This window comes from Haliotis rufescens, unplaced genomic scaffold, assembly GCF_023055435.1.
Source record: "Haliotis rufescens isolate VD_foot unplaced genomic scaffold, xgHalRufe1.0.p SCAF_12, whole genome shotgun sequence".
Classification (NCBI taxonomy): domain Eukaryota; kingdom Metazoa; phylum Mollusca; class Gastropoda; order Lepetellida; family Haliotidae; genus Haliotis; species Haliotis rufescens.
Window position 1 is genome coordinate 28,914,331 of NW_025963802.1, and position 16,784 is coordinate 28,931,114.

Consider the following 16,784-nt stretch of genomic DNA (forward strand, 5'->3'; position numbering starts at 1 on the left):
TATCAGGGCTTCCGTTTGGAGTCCGGTTCAGACTATGTCCCCAGGTCAGAGTACTCAGAGCTCCAGATATGTTTTGTGTGTTTCTCCACGCGATATAACCTACTCATTCACATTGATTATTGATAGTTGTTTTCAACCATGATCCTCGAAACAACCTCTCCAATGAGATTCGAACCAATACGACATTGTTGTGTTTGATTATGTCATGCAAAAAACCCACTTAATTTGATATTTGTGTCCATTTAAAAAATAGATTACAAAATTTTGAATATGCGTATTTATATTTCATTTGGGTCCAGTCTATTAGGGTATTAAAATGAGTATTATAATACCTTTTTATTTTAACAAATACAGACTTCTTCGCATCCGTTCATGTGCTGCCTCATGTGTGTCACGTGTGGCTTAAGTTCATGGCCATGCATGATGATGTGCACGTGATGCTGCATTCAATAGTGAGTGCGTATGGTTTTACGCCGCTTTTAGCAATATTCCAGCAATATCACGGTGGAGGACACCAGAAATGGGCTTCACACATCGTACCCATGTCGGGAATCGAACCCGGGTCTTCGGCGTGACGAGCGAGCGGTTTAACCACTAGGCTACCCGACCGCCCCGATGCATTCAATAAGTAAATAATGATTTGTTAATACCTGCTATGGGTATTACGATCAAGCCTGGCAGAATACAATTTGTATTCATAACATATGAGGTGAGGGGAAATGGGGTTTAACGAATCGTCCAAGATTATTGCACGTATATAGCCACGTGCATGCACGTGTGCGTGCGTGCGTGTTTGTTTGTAGCTGCTTGTATTAGTCCAGACTAATGACGGTTTTATGGTGCCGCAGTTTAACATGGATACAACAAACACTTGAATCCCGGATCGCCCCGATTCTGTTTAGTCAGGTTTGTCACCGCATTGTCCATGCTCGTGGGTTTCACCAAACGAATGAGACCTGCATCCTTTCTGGCATTCCTCCATTAAGATGCGGTGAAATGCGGTTTAAAGTCGCGTCCAAGGTACTTGCACTTATATAGCGACGTGCATGAACGTGTGTGCGGCTGCTTGTACTAAAGTACTGTCGGACATGCTAGAAAACTATTTTTCTGGCTTCATTTAATAAATACGAGTCTATACGGACTATAAAAAGAGCATATATGAAAATAACGCAAATTGCCCAAATCTAGCCTGTCCTAACTGACACTGTGATTACCCTTAAAATGTACTTTTACAGGTAAAATGATGATCAACTAAGAAAATATTCGTGTGTTGTCAGGCATGTATGAAATGGCCTATAACCTGAGGTAATTACCTGACACCTGTCCCGCTGAGGTGATGACTTCACACCGCCCCGTGCATTCTCACAGGTGCAAATGTCACCGAGTTGAGGAAGGTCTCAAAATATTGCTGATATTGTACTTAATTGACTTGTGCCTTGATGGGGTAGCAATTAAGGAAATGTACTGCATTATATTTGCTTGGAAACATGATGGAATAGTTAAGAGCTGTGATGCGGGGTGAATATTGGAAGGTTGCGGTTTTGGAATCCAGAAGTGTTGTTGTTCTACAGATGATTTCTTGAGGTAGCATTTATCTCCGCTGATGACGTATATGAATCTGTACTTTTGAATGTTGTGTTATGTCTTGCCACGAACCCTGTACATTTAGCCAAGATAGACACAACAGGGTTGAGCTCACAATGTCTGACTGCCGTACGTAAGACAACGTGACCGTATTGTGCCGACCCGTGAAGATCCGGGTTAGAATAGGTTTTCAGCAACCCATGCTTCTTGTCTGGTCCAGACTCGATTATTAACAGAACGCCGTCATGTAGCTGGAATATTGCTGAATGCGGCGTTAAACTACAAACAAACAAACAAACAAAACTGATGTAAAGATTTTCGTCCATGATATGGAATAATTACAGTATTTATATTTGTATTTTATGTGCGCTTCAACAACTGTTCTTGGTTTCAAGAAAATGCAATGTATGAACATGTTTTATTAATTGCACAGGGCTAATAAAAAATGTAACAACAACAACAACAACCAACCAACCGTGTTGTGCCGCCAGCACATATGTCCTGTACTTTACTGGTTTCTTATTCAGCCGAATTTTCTCCATGAGTTGAACTTTCGTATCATATAGTCTGAAGTCGACAATGTCATATATTCCTGTATTGTCGCTTTCAGACTACTCATGGTTTGGGCGACAGTATCTGATTCCCGGACGTTATATTAACTGGCGTTATCTATGACAATGATACTGACGTTGTTTAAAATGGGCAATAGCTGAAGTTCCAACCAGTCTATGAACACATCGCCCCTAATAATTTCCTTATGAAAATCACCAGTTTTCTATTTCGCCTCGAAAACTAGCATACATACATCAATAAGCCCCATATCATGGGTTGCAGCGTGCAAAACAATGACACGATTACCTTTACCTGATGGTCTTTGTGTGCTTTTTGTCCATCTGCCGATAGCCACATGTAGTCAGGGGAATGATTCATCAAGGTAAATTATTTGGACGCCCTGACTGTGATAGTTATGAATGGTTCGGAGATAATGTGACCTCATAGACAGGATAGAATAGTTTCCCCTGAAAAGTGCTCGGTCAACTCCACGCGCAGTTTATCGAAATCCAATCTCTTGGAGGGCAATAGTTAGTGCAGTTAACATTAATTGTGTCCTGAATTCCTCCCAAATCCTACTACAAGTCAGGGTTACCTTCTGCTCATAAAGCTTGTACACTATACGCCTAATCACCCTGTATCAAAGCTGTCTTATATGCTTTTACGTCCCGGTTTTGTTTTTGAGACCACCCCCTATATACCTGTTTAGTTTTATTAATTATACCGTAGACTTGACGGTATGAATTGAAAACCCCGTAGCTTGGGCAGTTCGGCAATTCGCCCTATCTTAATTTATAAGTGGTTTCCCTCTGTCTCTCTAAAGTGTTAAAGAACTTGTATACATTTCCGAATACAGACTCCATATCGTGTACCATGGTTATGGCTATGGAAGCGTAATTTAACATGCACCATGGGAGCAATGTCAACAAAACAAACGCAGCGTCATTTTGTCATTTTAGAAGATGCACATCAAGAATTTTCTCAAAATGATATTTGCGTGTGGATTAGATGTTTTATGAAGACTACATTATTATCATTATAACGGAGTCACGTGCGAATATTTCTATAGTCCGTTTCGGACTGCCATCATTGGACTTAGAATAAATGTAAACTTCCTGTTTTCGTTCGAATTTGTCTCCTGTAAACTTTTCGACAGGACTCCTTGTGACTGAAATACTTGAAATCACAGGTATGGCGATCGGTAGTTACTCGTTATTTCAATAACAATAGTCTGTGAAAAAATATATCTTTTTTTAACAGGCAAAAATCAGTTTTCTAGCATTCCCGACAGTACTTTAGTCCGGACGCATGCCAATTTAATAGTGCTTGCCCACTGAGATACCATGCCGCAGTTTAACATGAATCCCCCACTCAGACACAGTGTACTGTTTTCGAGCCGACAAGTCCTTGTTTTAGCCCCTAACTGCCGAGCGCCTGACAGGGTAACAACAATTTCCATCTTTTAACGTCTTTTGGAATGACGCGGCCGGGGATCGAACCCCGGACCTTCTGCTCTGCGGGCGGACGCTCTACGGAGGTCATCACTAACATTGCTATTCACGATACGGAAACACAGTCCGCTAATAATATCTATAAACATTCACGCATTTGAATACGAGGAACTTGAGTTAGTAATAACAACCAGTGAGCCTGTACCCTCTCAAATGCTATAATAACCGGCACATAAAACCTGACATCGCATCAAATTTGTATCTGGTTGATCACGATTTAGTGGATTCCGTTTTTCTCGACTTGCACGTGACTCAGCCCTCACCGACCAGAGTGAAAAGTGTGCGTGGCCGATCCGAATATGATTGATAGGTAATAAGTGCAATACATAAACCTGGCAGCCACGAACACGATACTGTCACATGTGACAATAACGCAACTATGATACAAACAATGCTACTGTGCAAGTAGTCCATAGCTGATGTCAATGCTTACATACTAGTGTAATTACATCTGTTGTACCACGGCATACCCACAACCCCTGTACCAAAGTGGGCCATGCCAATCATTCAGCCTCATTCGGGTCACAACGCATCTCTGTTGTGTGTTCTAACAGGGGCCAGGTGAATTCAACACTACCATCATGGCTGGTTTTGTGATCAGACGTTTGGTTGGCCGGTCTGACTTGAAGCATGTGGCTAAACTGGTCAAACAAGAAGACTGGGGCGTGTCTCTCCCGAATCTGATGAACTTTTACGACATAAGCCCCTCGGGCTGGTGGGTGGCAGAAAAGAGTGACGGTTCGGTCGTTGGTGAGTCAAAGTTGCCTCTATGACCAATTGTGCCTGGTAGTTGAAGACCCGGGTTCAATTCCCCATATGGAAACAATTTCGTGTACTGTTAGTCTTCAGGCGCCTTGTGCTGTAGTCCAGTGGTTAAAGCATTTACCTCTTTGGTGAAGCCAATTAGCACTTTCCTGAGCTGACACGCCGTGATAAAGTCAAGTGAGTGATTGTTTATAGAGATTATTAGTTGACTGTGTTTCCGTATCGTAAATATCAATGTTAGGGATGACCTCCGTGGTCATTTAAGGGGCTAAAACAAAGACTGATGGACTGTGTCTGAGTGGGGTATTCATGTTAAACTGGGGCATGGTATCTCAGTGGGCTAGCATTATAAAATCGGCATCAGTCCGGCTGGTTGGCTGGTTGGTTGTTTTACGCCGCGCTCAGCAATATTGCAGCTATATGACGGCGGTCTGTAAATAATCGAGTCTGAACCAGACAACCCAGTGAGCAATTGGGAGCAATCCACGAAATTGGGGTCGATGACATGCTTAAACCAAGTCAGCGAGCCTGACCACCCAATCCCGTTGGTCGCCTCTTACGACAAGCATAGTCGCCTTTTATGGCAAGAATGGGTTGCTGAAGACCTATTCTATCCCGGATCTTCACGGATCATTCCGGACTAGTACACACAGACACAGACACAGACACACACACACACACAGACACACACACACACACACACAGATACACAGACACACACATAAACACGTGCATGTACGTCGCTATATATTAGTGCAATAATCTTGGGCGACGTTAAACCCCATTTCACCTCACCTCACCTCACCTCATGCGACATGTGACATATTTGAGTGAGTATGGTTTTACGCCGCTTTTAGCAATATTCCAGCAATATCACGGCGGGGGAAACCAGAAATAGGCTTCACACATTGTACCCATGTCGGGAATCGAACCCTGGTCTTCGGCGTGACGAGCGAACGCTTTAACCACTAGGCCCCTGACACACTTGAGGCAGCACATGAACAGATGCAAATCAGAAGTGTTTATTAAAAAGGTATTCTCATTTGTTTTTTAAATAGCCTAATAGACTGGACCCAGTGAAATATAAATATAATGAGACGCTTTGAAAACGTATATTCAAAATTTTGCAATAAGTTTCAAAATGGCCACAAATATCAAATTTGGTTGTGTATTTATTTATGCATGAGATAATCAAACAGATCAATGTCGTTGTATGGGTTCGAATCTTATTTGAGAGGTTGTTTCGAGGTTAATTTGAGCACAAAGATACATCTTGTCTCATGCGGCGATTGGAAGCCAACTTACTGATTGTTCATACCTATACCTCACACATAAGGGCCCATTTTTTAGGGAGTCGCATCTCCGAAACCTTCGTCGTGTGTTGGAATCCCTTATTCGCTCTCATAATGATTCTTGGTTTGTCAGCACCATACCCATGCTCGTTGGTTTCACCAAGTAGTGGTAATCGGTTAAGACCTACTTTATCACTTCGGACTTTCCTCCGACATTAACTCTTCCTTCCCCTCACATTAATTTATATTTATTCGGTGTTTTTCAAGTTTAGGTACGTGCAAAATGTTCACCCTGGAAGACAACACAACCTGTCATGGTGGAATGTATGTTGTCGATAAGCAACACAGAGATCAAGGGATCGGAACGAAACTGAGTAATACAGCAATCAGAGGAGCTCAGGATAAAAATATTTTAATCACCACACTTAAGCCTGAGCTTAACCTCAAATTATTCAAGCCGTTACATGACATTACCATTATGTCCCTGAAGAAAACCAACCAAAAGCTTCCACCATTACGAAGGACTGGTTTCCGCATACTTCCGTTGGCTGACGTTCCTCTGGAACGGTTAGAGAAATACGATGCACGGATACATCCGGTAAAGAGAACTGCTGTATTTCACAGATTCATCATTGCTGACGCATCCTTTGTCTTCGTGGCATTGGAATCCATGTCTGGAGACGTAATCGGTTATGGAGCTCTGAAAAGAACCAGTACAGAGTGGGAGTTCTGCCCAACGTATGCAGATACTGACGACGTAGGATACGAACTTATCAGAACGATGTTTGACAAAGTACCCGATGGAAACACTATTGAAGTGACTCCATTCGCTGAGAACCAGAAGGCGATTGACGTATACAAGGAAATTGGATTTTACACCAAGTGTACTGCTATGCTGATGTACTCAAAGAAACCACTGATTATTCCCACCAAAAAGGTGTTTTCTACAGCAGGGTCAGATTATGTACTAATGTAATATGAACAGTCTGTTGATGAAAATAGAAATTTAAACTTTAAAAAGCATACTTCATTTATTAATCGGTTGATTTAGATTAATCCATTTGTCCTTTGTTTCGACAACAATCAAGTCCATATTCATTTTTTAAATGAGCGCAGGGGAAATTAATCGGATCAATGAAATATAGTTCCCATTAAGATAGGTTCCTGTTCTCCCAAGTCCCAAATTGTAACAGATAAGTCATTCCAAATCTGAGTGAAGTCTTATTTATTTAAATGATCAAAATAAATATAGGGTGTAGGATATCAAATTCCAAGCCCGCATGCCACCTATAGAATAGTAAATGACTTGCATGAGGTACTTTTCCAGGTGTCCAAATTTATTACTTCTTCCAAGCCATATCATGGCGTGCTAATAATAATGTTCACTGTCTGAACAAATACGTTATACACCGATTTCGTGATAATCAGTTATTGTGTCCATAAAATGTCGAGTTACGCTTTTGTCCGCCGTTGATGTGAACTTAACTGAAGTACTGTCGGAAATGCTAGAAAACTGCTTTTTGCCTTTTAAAAAAAGGATATATTTTTTTACAGACTATTGTGATTGAAATAACGAGAAAGTACCGCTCGCGCTACCTGTGGTTTGAGGTATTTCCGTCACAAGGAGTCCTATCGACAAGTTTACAGGAAACAAATTCGAACAAAAACAGGAAGTTTACTTTTATTCTGAGTCCAATGATGGCAGTCCGAAACGGACTATAGAAGTAGGCGCACGTGACTCCTTTATAATGATAATAATGTAGTCTTCATAAAACATCTAATCCACACACAAATATCATATTGAGAAAATTCTAGATGTGCATCTTCTAAAATGACAAAATGACGCTGCGTTTTGTTTGTTAACATTTCTCCCATGATGCATGTTACTGTTACAGTTGTTGTTACAGTGCATATATTTCATTACACTTTTTATATTTTTAACAAATTAAACTTAAACTAGGAAATTCTAAAATTCGAAACTCGCTAGACCAGTATTTCTCGTTTTTATCGCCACTGGTCGACCATAACGGCTGCTCCTTGGCAAGCTCATTCACGCGAACAGTAAATTACGTAATCATAGATAAAGTCTGCGCGTACGTCCGCCCGGCGGTTCCCTCCCATAATGTAGACCTGGGGCGGTATTCATAAACATTCTTAGAATTTTCTTAAGAATACTCTTAACTCGCTAAGAAAATTCTTAGATTTAAGAGTAACTTTTGGTATTTCTAAGAATTTTCTCAGACTTAAGACCTCTTTAGCACTCTAAGAATGTTTATGAATACCGCCCCTGGGCCTAGATTTTCGAAACGATCTTAGCCCTAAGATTGTCGTAAAGTTATTGTAAGGAAATCGTAGGCTATCGTAGCCTATTTTCGAAACTATCGTAGCCCTAAGATATCTTAAGTTTGTCGTAAATCTAAGATAGCCCTATACCTGTCGTAAGTTTATTTTATCTTCATCCAAGATGGCGGCATACTTTTCAATAGATATTTTGCCAAACAATTAGTCCGCTTAACGTTCAAACATTGACATTTCATACATTTTCATACATTTTGTAAAACTGAGTGATTCAAATTCACACTTCGAAAACACGAAGAACGCATCAAGGATTTCACGTCAAAAATGTTCTTTATCGCGACAGCGATACACATAACTGTGGAGTCGATAGCTTACATTATTTTTCTATCCGAGTCCATGCTGAAGAAGTGTGAAACAACATACCTTTTCGATAATTTGGGAAGAATAAAAACGGAAGGTGTCGGCAGGCTACAGTAATGACCGTGACCTTATTGATAGTTTAGGGGGAGCTAATCTTAGTTCAAACTCTAGTGGAGAGTGGTTTCCCTTTGTATTCGCTCGGGACACCTTGCTCAATGGTACAGTTTTCATAAAGCGCAGAGTTCCGCTGTTATATTTTCTGAGTCGCATTTGTGTCAATGCTTTAGTCTTTATTTTCAAAATGTAGCATAGATTGCACATTGTCCAAAATTCACATTCAAATATATGTTCGCAGAAAAAAAGTTTATTGAATGAAATTTACTGATCAACATAAAATACACATTTTCAACACAATAATCTTTGCATTCAATAAACCGGTTTTAAATATTTTGGTCTTTTTAATATTTAAGTCTACATCTTCCCGTTTTATGTTTAAAAAATATAGATATCCTTGAGACCATTCAGACAATAAAATCGTAACGTATAGGGTCAACGGACAAATACTAGTAAATGATCCTCAGCAATTCTGTCAGACAAGCCAAACATCATTGAACTACGTTCTGGAATAGATTTGACACATTACAAAGTATTTCGCTCCTCAGCCAGATTTAAATGAAATCAGACAAATCAGTTTATTAGCTCTACTTAATTTAAAAGGATAGAAAATGACTACATTATATGTATGTTCACGTTAACTTGTGGCGTGTTCCACGAGACAACATAACTTGACATTCCTAAATTATCTCTCTTTGCGAACGAAAATTAGTGTCACTTTTAAATTTTGAAAATAATTATGGATCTAGATAGATAAAAAAATAATTTCATCATCTAAATACTAATAGCTTGATATTGTATTTAAGTCCTTGGTTTATTCGTGAAATATATTGGATACATAAGTAACAAAACAAACTTAACAAGCTGAGATTATCATATAAACTTGCTTGTGGGTGCGCTGCTTCCTGAACAATTTTTGTTTTGAGTGTTTCCACGTATAATGTTGGTGTTTACACTAATATAAACTTGACTTTTGACATAAACATAAAAATAAACAGTATACATCACTTAACATCAGACTTGAACACGCATGTTAAATGCTGAACGCATATGCAGCTGGGAAATCCCCGTGACACTCTGGGAAACACCCCGCTTTTTCAATCTCTAACACAAATGAGTTCTCTGTCAGAGTTACGACAGGTATCGTAACTCTGAACGATCTGCGACAGGTTTACGATAGTTTCGAAAATCTATCTTATCTTAGCCTTAAGATATCTTATCTTTGAACGTAAGTTGTTAAGATTTATCTTAGCTAAGATCGTTTCGAAAATCTATACCCATTTTACCAGCAATAACGAGTGTTGTTTTAACGGGTCTGCGTTTTGGCAGGTCTACGTTTTGGGAGGATACCGCCCCGGCCCTTGTTCTCTTGATAAATGTTTTGTTACCAGCTGGCGCAGGTTTTGACCATCATCTTAAACTGTAATTAAAATAAACTCTTCTTAGGCAATACTGATACCATTCTATTACCACCTGCCTTTGTGTAGTCAACTTTGACAGCCCAGGGCAGATAACAGAGACCGAAATTACAAGTAAAAGTAATTGTTAATGTGATACGAGTAGAGCTGTGGGGGTATATAACTCCTTGGGTGTTGGTCCTCAGCACACTTGCTTGAATAAACCCTAAGGACCTCACAGCTCTCTTCTCTCTTGTTTCAAGGTAAGAAACATTTAAATATTCCGATGTTATGACTAAACTTCTTATTTCATTGTTATTATGGTCTAGAAAATGTTATAGTTAAGTTGAATCAGTACTGCATATTGTTACTCTCAATCTACTGTGTACAAGTTCTAAATGAATGTTCATTATATATTATTTACCGTTTAATACTCAGGCACTTTCCAGTGTTGTTTGAAGTGTAATGCGTCGTGTGCTCCTCCAGTTTATGTGTCATTAATATGCGGCACCAATAGTTCTCTCCTATATTTCGACATCAATGATTATATTCCCCTTCCATGTCTAACATCATCTGTTCAAAATGCCAGATGCATATGCAGTTTGTATTTCCGTGCATTAGCGTAGCGTCCATGTAGCTTAGTCACTAAACGGTTCCTAGAGTTAACACAACTGTTTCAAGCAAGATTTATTCTAAACGTAGGTCGGTTATTCCCTATTTTCCGACAGTCCACCGATCAAAGGTTATATGTGCAGCTTTACCTTCCGTGTGCGCTTACAGAATAGGCTATAACAACGCATTCCATATTTCTTAGGTTTTATCTTCATCAAGTAAGTATTTGAATATATTGTAAAGAGTCCCGTCCCTCATATAGTTGCATACGCTGCAACACAGCCTATACCACAATTTCATTACCGTAGTCATTTAAATACTGTTAAAGTCATCTCTTATACTTCATAATGACGTACATTCAAACGCGCATCGTTCAAGTATACAATTACCGTATTCACTCCATTAGCTGTTATCGTCTAGCTCCGTATATATGTAGGAAATGCGCGTAGTCAATAGCAACATAGCCGCCGTGATTCATACCGTAGTCACCAAAGTAATCACCACTAAAACTTATAATTACACTAACTAAAACCGAGCTATATCTTCTACCGCGTACATTCGTATCTTTATTTGGATCAAGTATTTACAAATATTAATGTCTTTTCATAAGTGAATGTCATGTTTCTCATCTAAGCAGTTTGCGCAGTCTACCGTACATGCTCTATTAAAATGTTATGACCACTCAATTTAGCTGTTAAGGAATGTTATTTAGCATTACCGTTATTATTCTAGTAAATACTGCATCTGTTGTATAATGTTACCGTACATACTCCAATATTAAATACATTGCCTTTATTATTATGCCTTCATTAGATGGACAATGTGTTAGCATATTATTATCATTATTATGAATGTACGTCACTATTGTATATTAATTGATGTAACTTGAATGATATGATACTTGCTTGAATAAACCCTAAGAACCTCACAGCCCTCTTCCCTCTTGTTTCAAGGCTAGCTCCCAATAGCTAATTCCCCAAACCGAGGACTGACAGTTATCGGGATCACCCCACAAGGCTGTCTTATTACTTTACACATGCATAGCCATAACCATGGCACACGATACGGAGTCTGTACTGGGAAATTTATACAAGTTCTTTACACTTTTGAGAGATAGAGGGAAACCATTTATTGATTTAGATAGGGTGAATTACAGAACTGCCCAAGCTATGGGGTTTTCAATTCATATCGTCAAGTCTACGGTGTGATAAATGAAACTAAACAGGTATATAGGGGGTGGTCTCAAAAACAAAACCGGGACGTAAAAGCATATAAGACAGCTTTGATACAGGGTGATTAGGCGTATAGTGTACAAGCTTTATGAGCAGAATGTAACCCTGACTTGTAGTAGGATTTGGGAGGAATTAAAGATACAATAAATGTTTCCCGGACTGCACTAACTATTGCGTGGCTATGACCGAGCACTTTTCAGGGGAAAATACTCCCTCCTGTCTATGAGGTCACATTATCTCAGAACCTTTCATAACTATCACAGTCAGGGCGTCCAGATAATTTACCGTGATGAATCATTCCACTGACTACATGTGGCTATCGGCAGATGGACAAAAATCACCCAAAGACCATCAGGTAAAGGTAATCGTGTCATTGTTTTGCACGCTGCAACCCATGATATGGGGCTTCTGGATAGATGTGTGTTAGTTTTATAGGCGAAAAGGAAAACTGATGATTTTCATAAGGAAATTATAGGAGGTGATGTATTCACAGACTGGTTAAAACTTCAGCTATTGCCAATTCTAAACAACGCCAGTGTTATTGTCATGGATAACGCCAGTTAATATAGCGTCCGGGAATCAGATACTGTCGCCCAAACCATTAGTAGTCCGAAGGCGACCATACAGGAATATATGACACGAAGTTTCAACTCGTGGAGAAAATTCGGTTGAATAAGAAACCAGTATTAAAATACAAGACATACGTGCTGGCGGCACAACACGGTTACGTTGTCTTACGTACGCCAGTCAGACTTTGAGCTCAACCCTGTTGTGCCCATCTTGGCTAAGTGTAACGGGTTCGTGGCAAGGCAAGACATAACACAACATTCAAAAGTACAGATTCATATACGTCATCAGCGGACGACGTAGTACAACACACACTTGTGGATTCCAAAACCGCTACCTTCCAATACTCATCCCGTTTCATAGCTCTTAACTAATCCATAATGTGTCCAAGCAAATATAATGCAGTACATATCCTCAATTGCCGCCCCATCAACGCACATGTCAATTAAGTACAATAACAGCAATATTTTGAGACCATCCCCAACTCGGTGACATTTGCACCTGGGAGAATGCACGTGACGTTGTGAGGTAATTATCTCAGGTTATAGGCCATTTCATATATGCATGACAACACACGAATATTTTCTAAATTGATCATCATTTTACCTGTAAAAGTACATTTTAAGGGTAATCACAGTGTCAGTAAGGACAGGCTAGATTAGAGCAATTTGCGTTATTTTGATATATGCTCTTTTTATATAGTCCTTTGGTGTATTTATTAAATGAAGCCAGAAAAGCAGTGTTCTAGCATTTCTGACAGTACTTTAGTACAAGTCGAGATTGCTGCAGTGTATCAATTGTCCCCCGTCATATAATGTCATATGCAGAGGAAGGAAGTGTAAGCTATGGGAGGAGAGAATTGGTGTAAAGTACGAATTGGTTGTTATTAATGTAGTTCTTTGGAAAGCTCAATAAGGAAACAGTGTCTTTAAAAGGTCAGCACACGGAAAGCCAAGGCAAGAAAACACATAACTGGGCCTGTCAGGCAGAACTTGGTATATACCCACTATTAGTACCAATAATATTTTTTTTAAATTGATTACACGTCTTATATAGATAACACAACAAATGTCATTCTTAAATATGCTTTGGCAGCAAATATCAATCTTTCTGGTAAAAATGTTGGTTGGGTTAAATAAAACAAACTTTTGAAATAGTAAACACAAATAAATGTAATGATTCACTGTAAATAAGCTTCAGTCCAAATGTAAAAATATGTTCACGCATTCATTAAGGGATTCCCATTTATCCAACAGCAAGTTAAGAACAAACAAGTTGGTCAATTCATCTATAAATATTGAGAATTATCTTACATATTGTAAAAACCAAGCTCACAGGTCACATTTAAAAAAACTTCGTTAAAGTAATCACAAACTAAAAATTGAAACTGGTTGATATACACAATACCAACCCCATTGGAACAATGTCTCTCTGAAACATGTGAAGTCTTAGAAGGAGAGCAACATTACGCACTGTCTTGTATAAAAAGAACCAAGAAAGAGAATCCAAAATAATCCTCAATCATGATAAAGAATTTGGCCACTCTGTTAAATGGAACAATTCTTAGAATAATGTTCTCCAGAAACAATTTCCAAGACCCGTCCAACCCGTCCATAGCAACAATTATTAACAAATTCCTTGTATGTACATTATCATAGTTTTGTTCAATTCTCATATTGTTTCCATATCATACTACACTTGTTTTTAAAAGAAATTGTTATAATGTACCTCCTTTGTATGGTGAATGTACCTGTGTGTTTAGCACTTATTGTGCATATAATTTGTAGTTGACATCTTTGTTGTATGATAGTTTGTTACAGTTGTGTAGGTGGTGGGGACGCTATGCCAGAAATCTATGACAGTGTGTTCTAATGCCGGTTCGCACCGAGTGTGTTGTCAGCACTATACCCGTGCTCGTGGGTTTCACCAAAGTCATGAACGCCTAAGGCCCGCATCGCTTCGGACTTTCCTCCTAAAAAAACCTGACATTCCATAATATAACTGGAATACTATTCAAAGCGGCGTTAACCCGCTGGAAAAGGATGCCGATTAATTTTTTTACGCACATTTACCTAACATCGGAAAAGTGAAGGTTGTGCGAGAATTGCGCTCACGCGGCACTGGATCTACCTCCGGCTATAATATTACGCAGAAATGTAGAATATTAAATTTCCTATCTAATGGTGTAAATTTAACTACAAATATTAAACCGGTTTGAAAAAAGACACTGCTTTGTTTCTCGAGAATTTATTCTGCGTTGAATTTCTCCGCTTTTTATCGTACACCGATAAAAATACTGTGCGACGATATTTTCTTTATCTAGCAGCTTTACTGAAACTGTCGGAGAACAAAATACTGCCTAATATCTGAACGATATAACAATATTTTAAATGGAGCTATATGCGTATGTATAACGACGTACATTCAATGCAAAAAATTGCCTGTCGTAAATGACGAAAACAGATTTTTTCTCTATGACGTCAAAATGCGCCAAAGAGGTTACACACACACACACTCAAAGAAAAGGTGGCATAACTCCGCCTGTGCTAACACAAGTTTATTTAACTTAGGTCACTGGATGAGAATTACCTGGGGGTAAGGACAATATATTTTCGTGGTGTTTTGTTCAAGGACCAAACTATTCCAACACAAATATCGATATTGAAACTGTGTACGTTTAGGTGTAAAATAAACCTATAAGAAATGATGGAATCGTTCTTCATGAGGTGATAGCGAAATGGACGGCCCTTTGTAATCTATAAATTAGTCCTTACATTCCAATATTCTCCTGATTGCGTAATTGTAAGTTGACTAATGTTGCACCATTATTAATGGCGCACTAGCCTTATCAAATGTAATGAATTACTTAAGAATGACACCACTCTATTTGACGGCATGGCTGGTTTTATGTCATTGACAACGTCAGAGAAAGACGATATATATATCCCCTAATTTTCGTTCATGGTGTGGAAAATCTCGATGTGGAAAACGGAATTTGACGCTTTTTCGACACAACATAAAATGACTGATTTTACCATGTAAATAATATCTTCAATAGATAAATAATAAGATAGTTTACCGTGTATCTGAATTGGACCTGACAAGCACCTGTTTGGCATCAAATACTCAAAAGTATATTTCAAATCAAACAAGATTATATTCATTATTATGTCATTATTTCTCTTCAACTTGTCTCAGAATTTTACAATAAAAGATGCGAAGAAAACTGTATTGGTATAGAATTATCACTGACAGGATAATCGTATAAGGTTCCACCAACGGGGTACATGACACGGGTTATATTTTTATACTTTTTACAATTCTTGGAGAAATAAAGTAAACCGTTTAATATCCTGTTATCACAATATTTACAAAAAGTAAGAACCCATTGATTATATGATGCAAAACGAGAGGTATAATTCGTTTGTGACTAACGCGCAACTGGCGAATCGTTAGATGTCACTGTTCTGTATATCAAACGACATAAAGAAAACAATTCCAAAACAATTCTTCTAGAAATGTGTGCATATATTTTAACTAAAAATACTATCCATTTTGTTAATAATTCATGTATATTAAGTTTTAGTTATAAAATAAAATGAAACGGCTATTCATGGACATTGTTTATATGAACTTATACTATTGACTATCACACTCCCAAGAAACACGTACATGTTGCAGTTACATTTTTATTTCACCTTTTAACACTTGCATAAAGGAAAGAAATATTATTTACGACACTATAAACTTAGCAATTTCTTATGTAAACAATGTTCAAACAAACAGGAGATTATCAAAAGTTTATACATGTTGTAGTCCATATCTACGTATCATATCATATTGAACACTGACAAAGTGAAATTAATTGTGCGAAAACATGTATAAAAAAATATGCAAAATAATAAGTGGAATTCTATTCAAAGCGGCGTTAAAGCCAACTCACTCGCTCACTCATTACTCCTGTGTACTGTTCCGTTTGGTTAAATGGGTTTGTGTTGTGATTATTTCCGGTTTAGATTTGAAGTATGTTTAGAAGAATGTTATTATGTTCAACCCAAACATCGTGAATATATCATGCAACCGAATAATTTTTGCAAACTACAAACCGGCCTGTTGGCTTCCTATCTATCCAGAGGCAAATACGGGTGTATAATCTTTGTCGGAAGTGTCAAAACAATAAACCATGCAGAACCGTAAACCGCCGCATGAAACGGTATGAATCATATATTACAGTGAACTACTGGAAACAAAATGTGCTCAACTATACACAGCAAGCTCCATACATGTGATTATGAAGACAACTACATGTAATTACAAATTTCTGATATCAGACCCGTTGTTTTACATGTGTTGTCTATTGGACAAAGTCATACTTTATAGAAGCCTGGTATTTATTCATGTTGAACAATAAGTTACAATAGTAGTTTGAAAGAAGAAAGATTAAGTGCGCGTTACATGCTCGACCTGAATTCCTCCCAGGAACCTTTCTCGCTGGCTGCC

General features: G+C 38.4%; 1 protein-coding gene and 2 long non-coding RNA genes across 4 annotated transcripts; 1 reads left to right on the plus strand and 2 right to left on the minus strand.

The window, feature by feature from the left end:
- Nucleotides 1–4,213: 4,213 nt before the first annotated feature.
- On the plus strand, nt 4,214–8,445 carry LOC124116648. Of its 2 annotated transcripts, none has more exons than XR_007220138.1 (2): nt 4,214–4,397; nt 5,972–6,108. XR_007220138.1 is itself a non-coding variant. In XM_046478082.2 (2 exons), exons 1-2 carry the CDS (start codon nt 4,229–4,231, stop codon nt 6,678–6,680), a joined length of 873 nt encoding a protein of 290 aa, XP_046334038.2. In that variant the 5' UTR covers nt 4,214–4,228; the 3' UTR covers nt 6,681–8,445. The 2 variants fall into 2 exon arrangements, 1 of the variants encoding a protein (XP_046334038.2); XM_046478082.2 differs by having other exon boundaries at nt 5,977–8,445.
- On the minus strand, nt 6,101–8,762 carry LOC125378239. The gene is made up of 2 exons (XR_007220139.1): nt 8,426–8,762; nt 6,101–6,404 (listed from the first exon to the last, which is right to left on the minus strand). It is a non-coding gene; the product is annotated as an uncharacterized LOC125378239 (long non-coding RNA).
- A 714-nt stretch (nt 8,763–9,476) lies between these two features.
- Nucleotides 9,477–10,616, minus strand: LOC125378360. Its single transcript, XR_007220225.1, has 3 exons — nt 10,607–10,616; nt 10,175–10,176; nt 9,477–9,532 (listed from the first exon to the last, which is right to left on the minus strand). It is a non-coding gene; the product is annotated as an uncharacterized LOC125378360 (long non-coding RNA).
- Nucleotides 10,617–16,784: the final 6,168 nt, after the last annotated feature.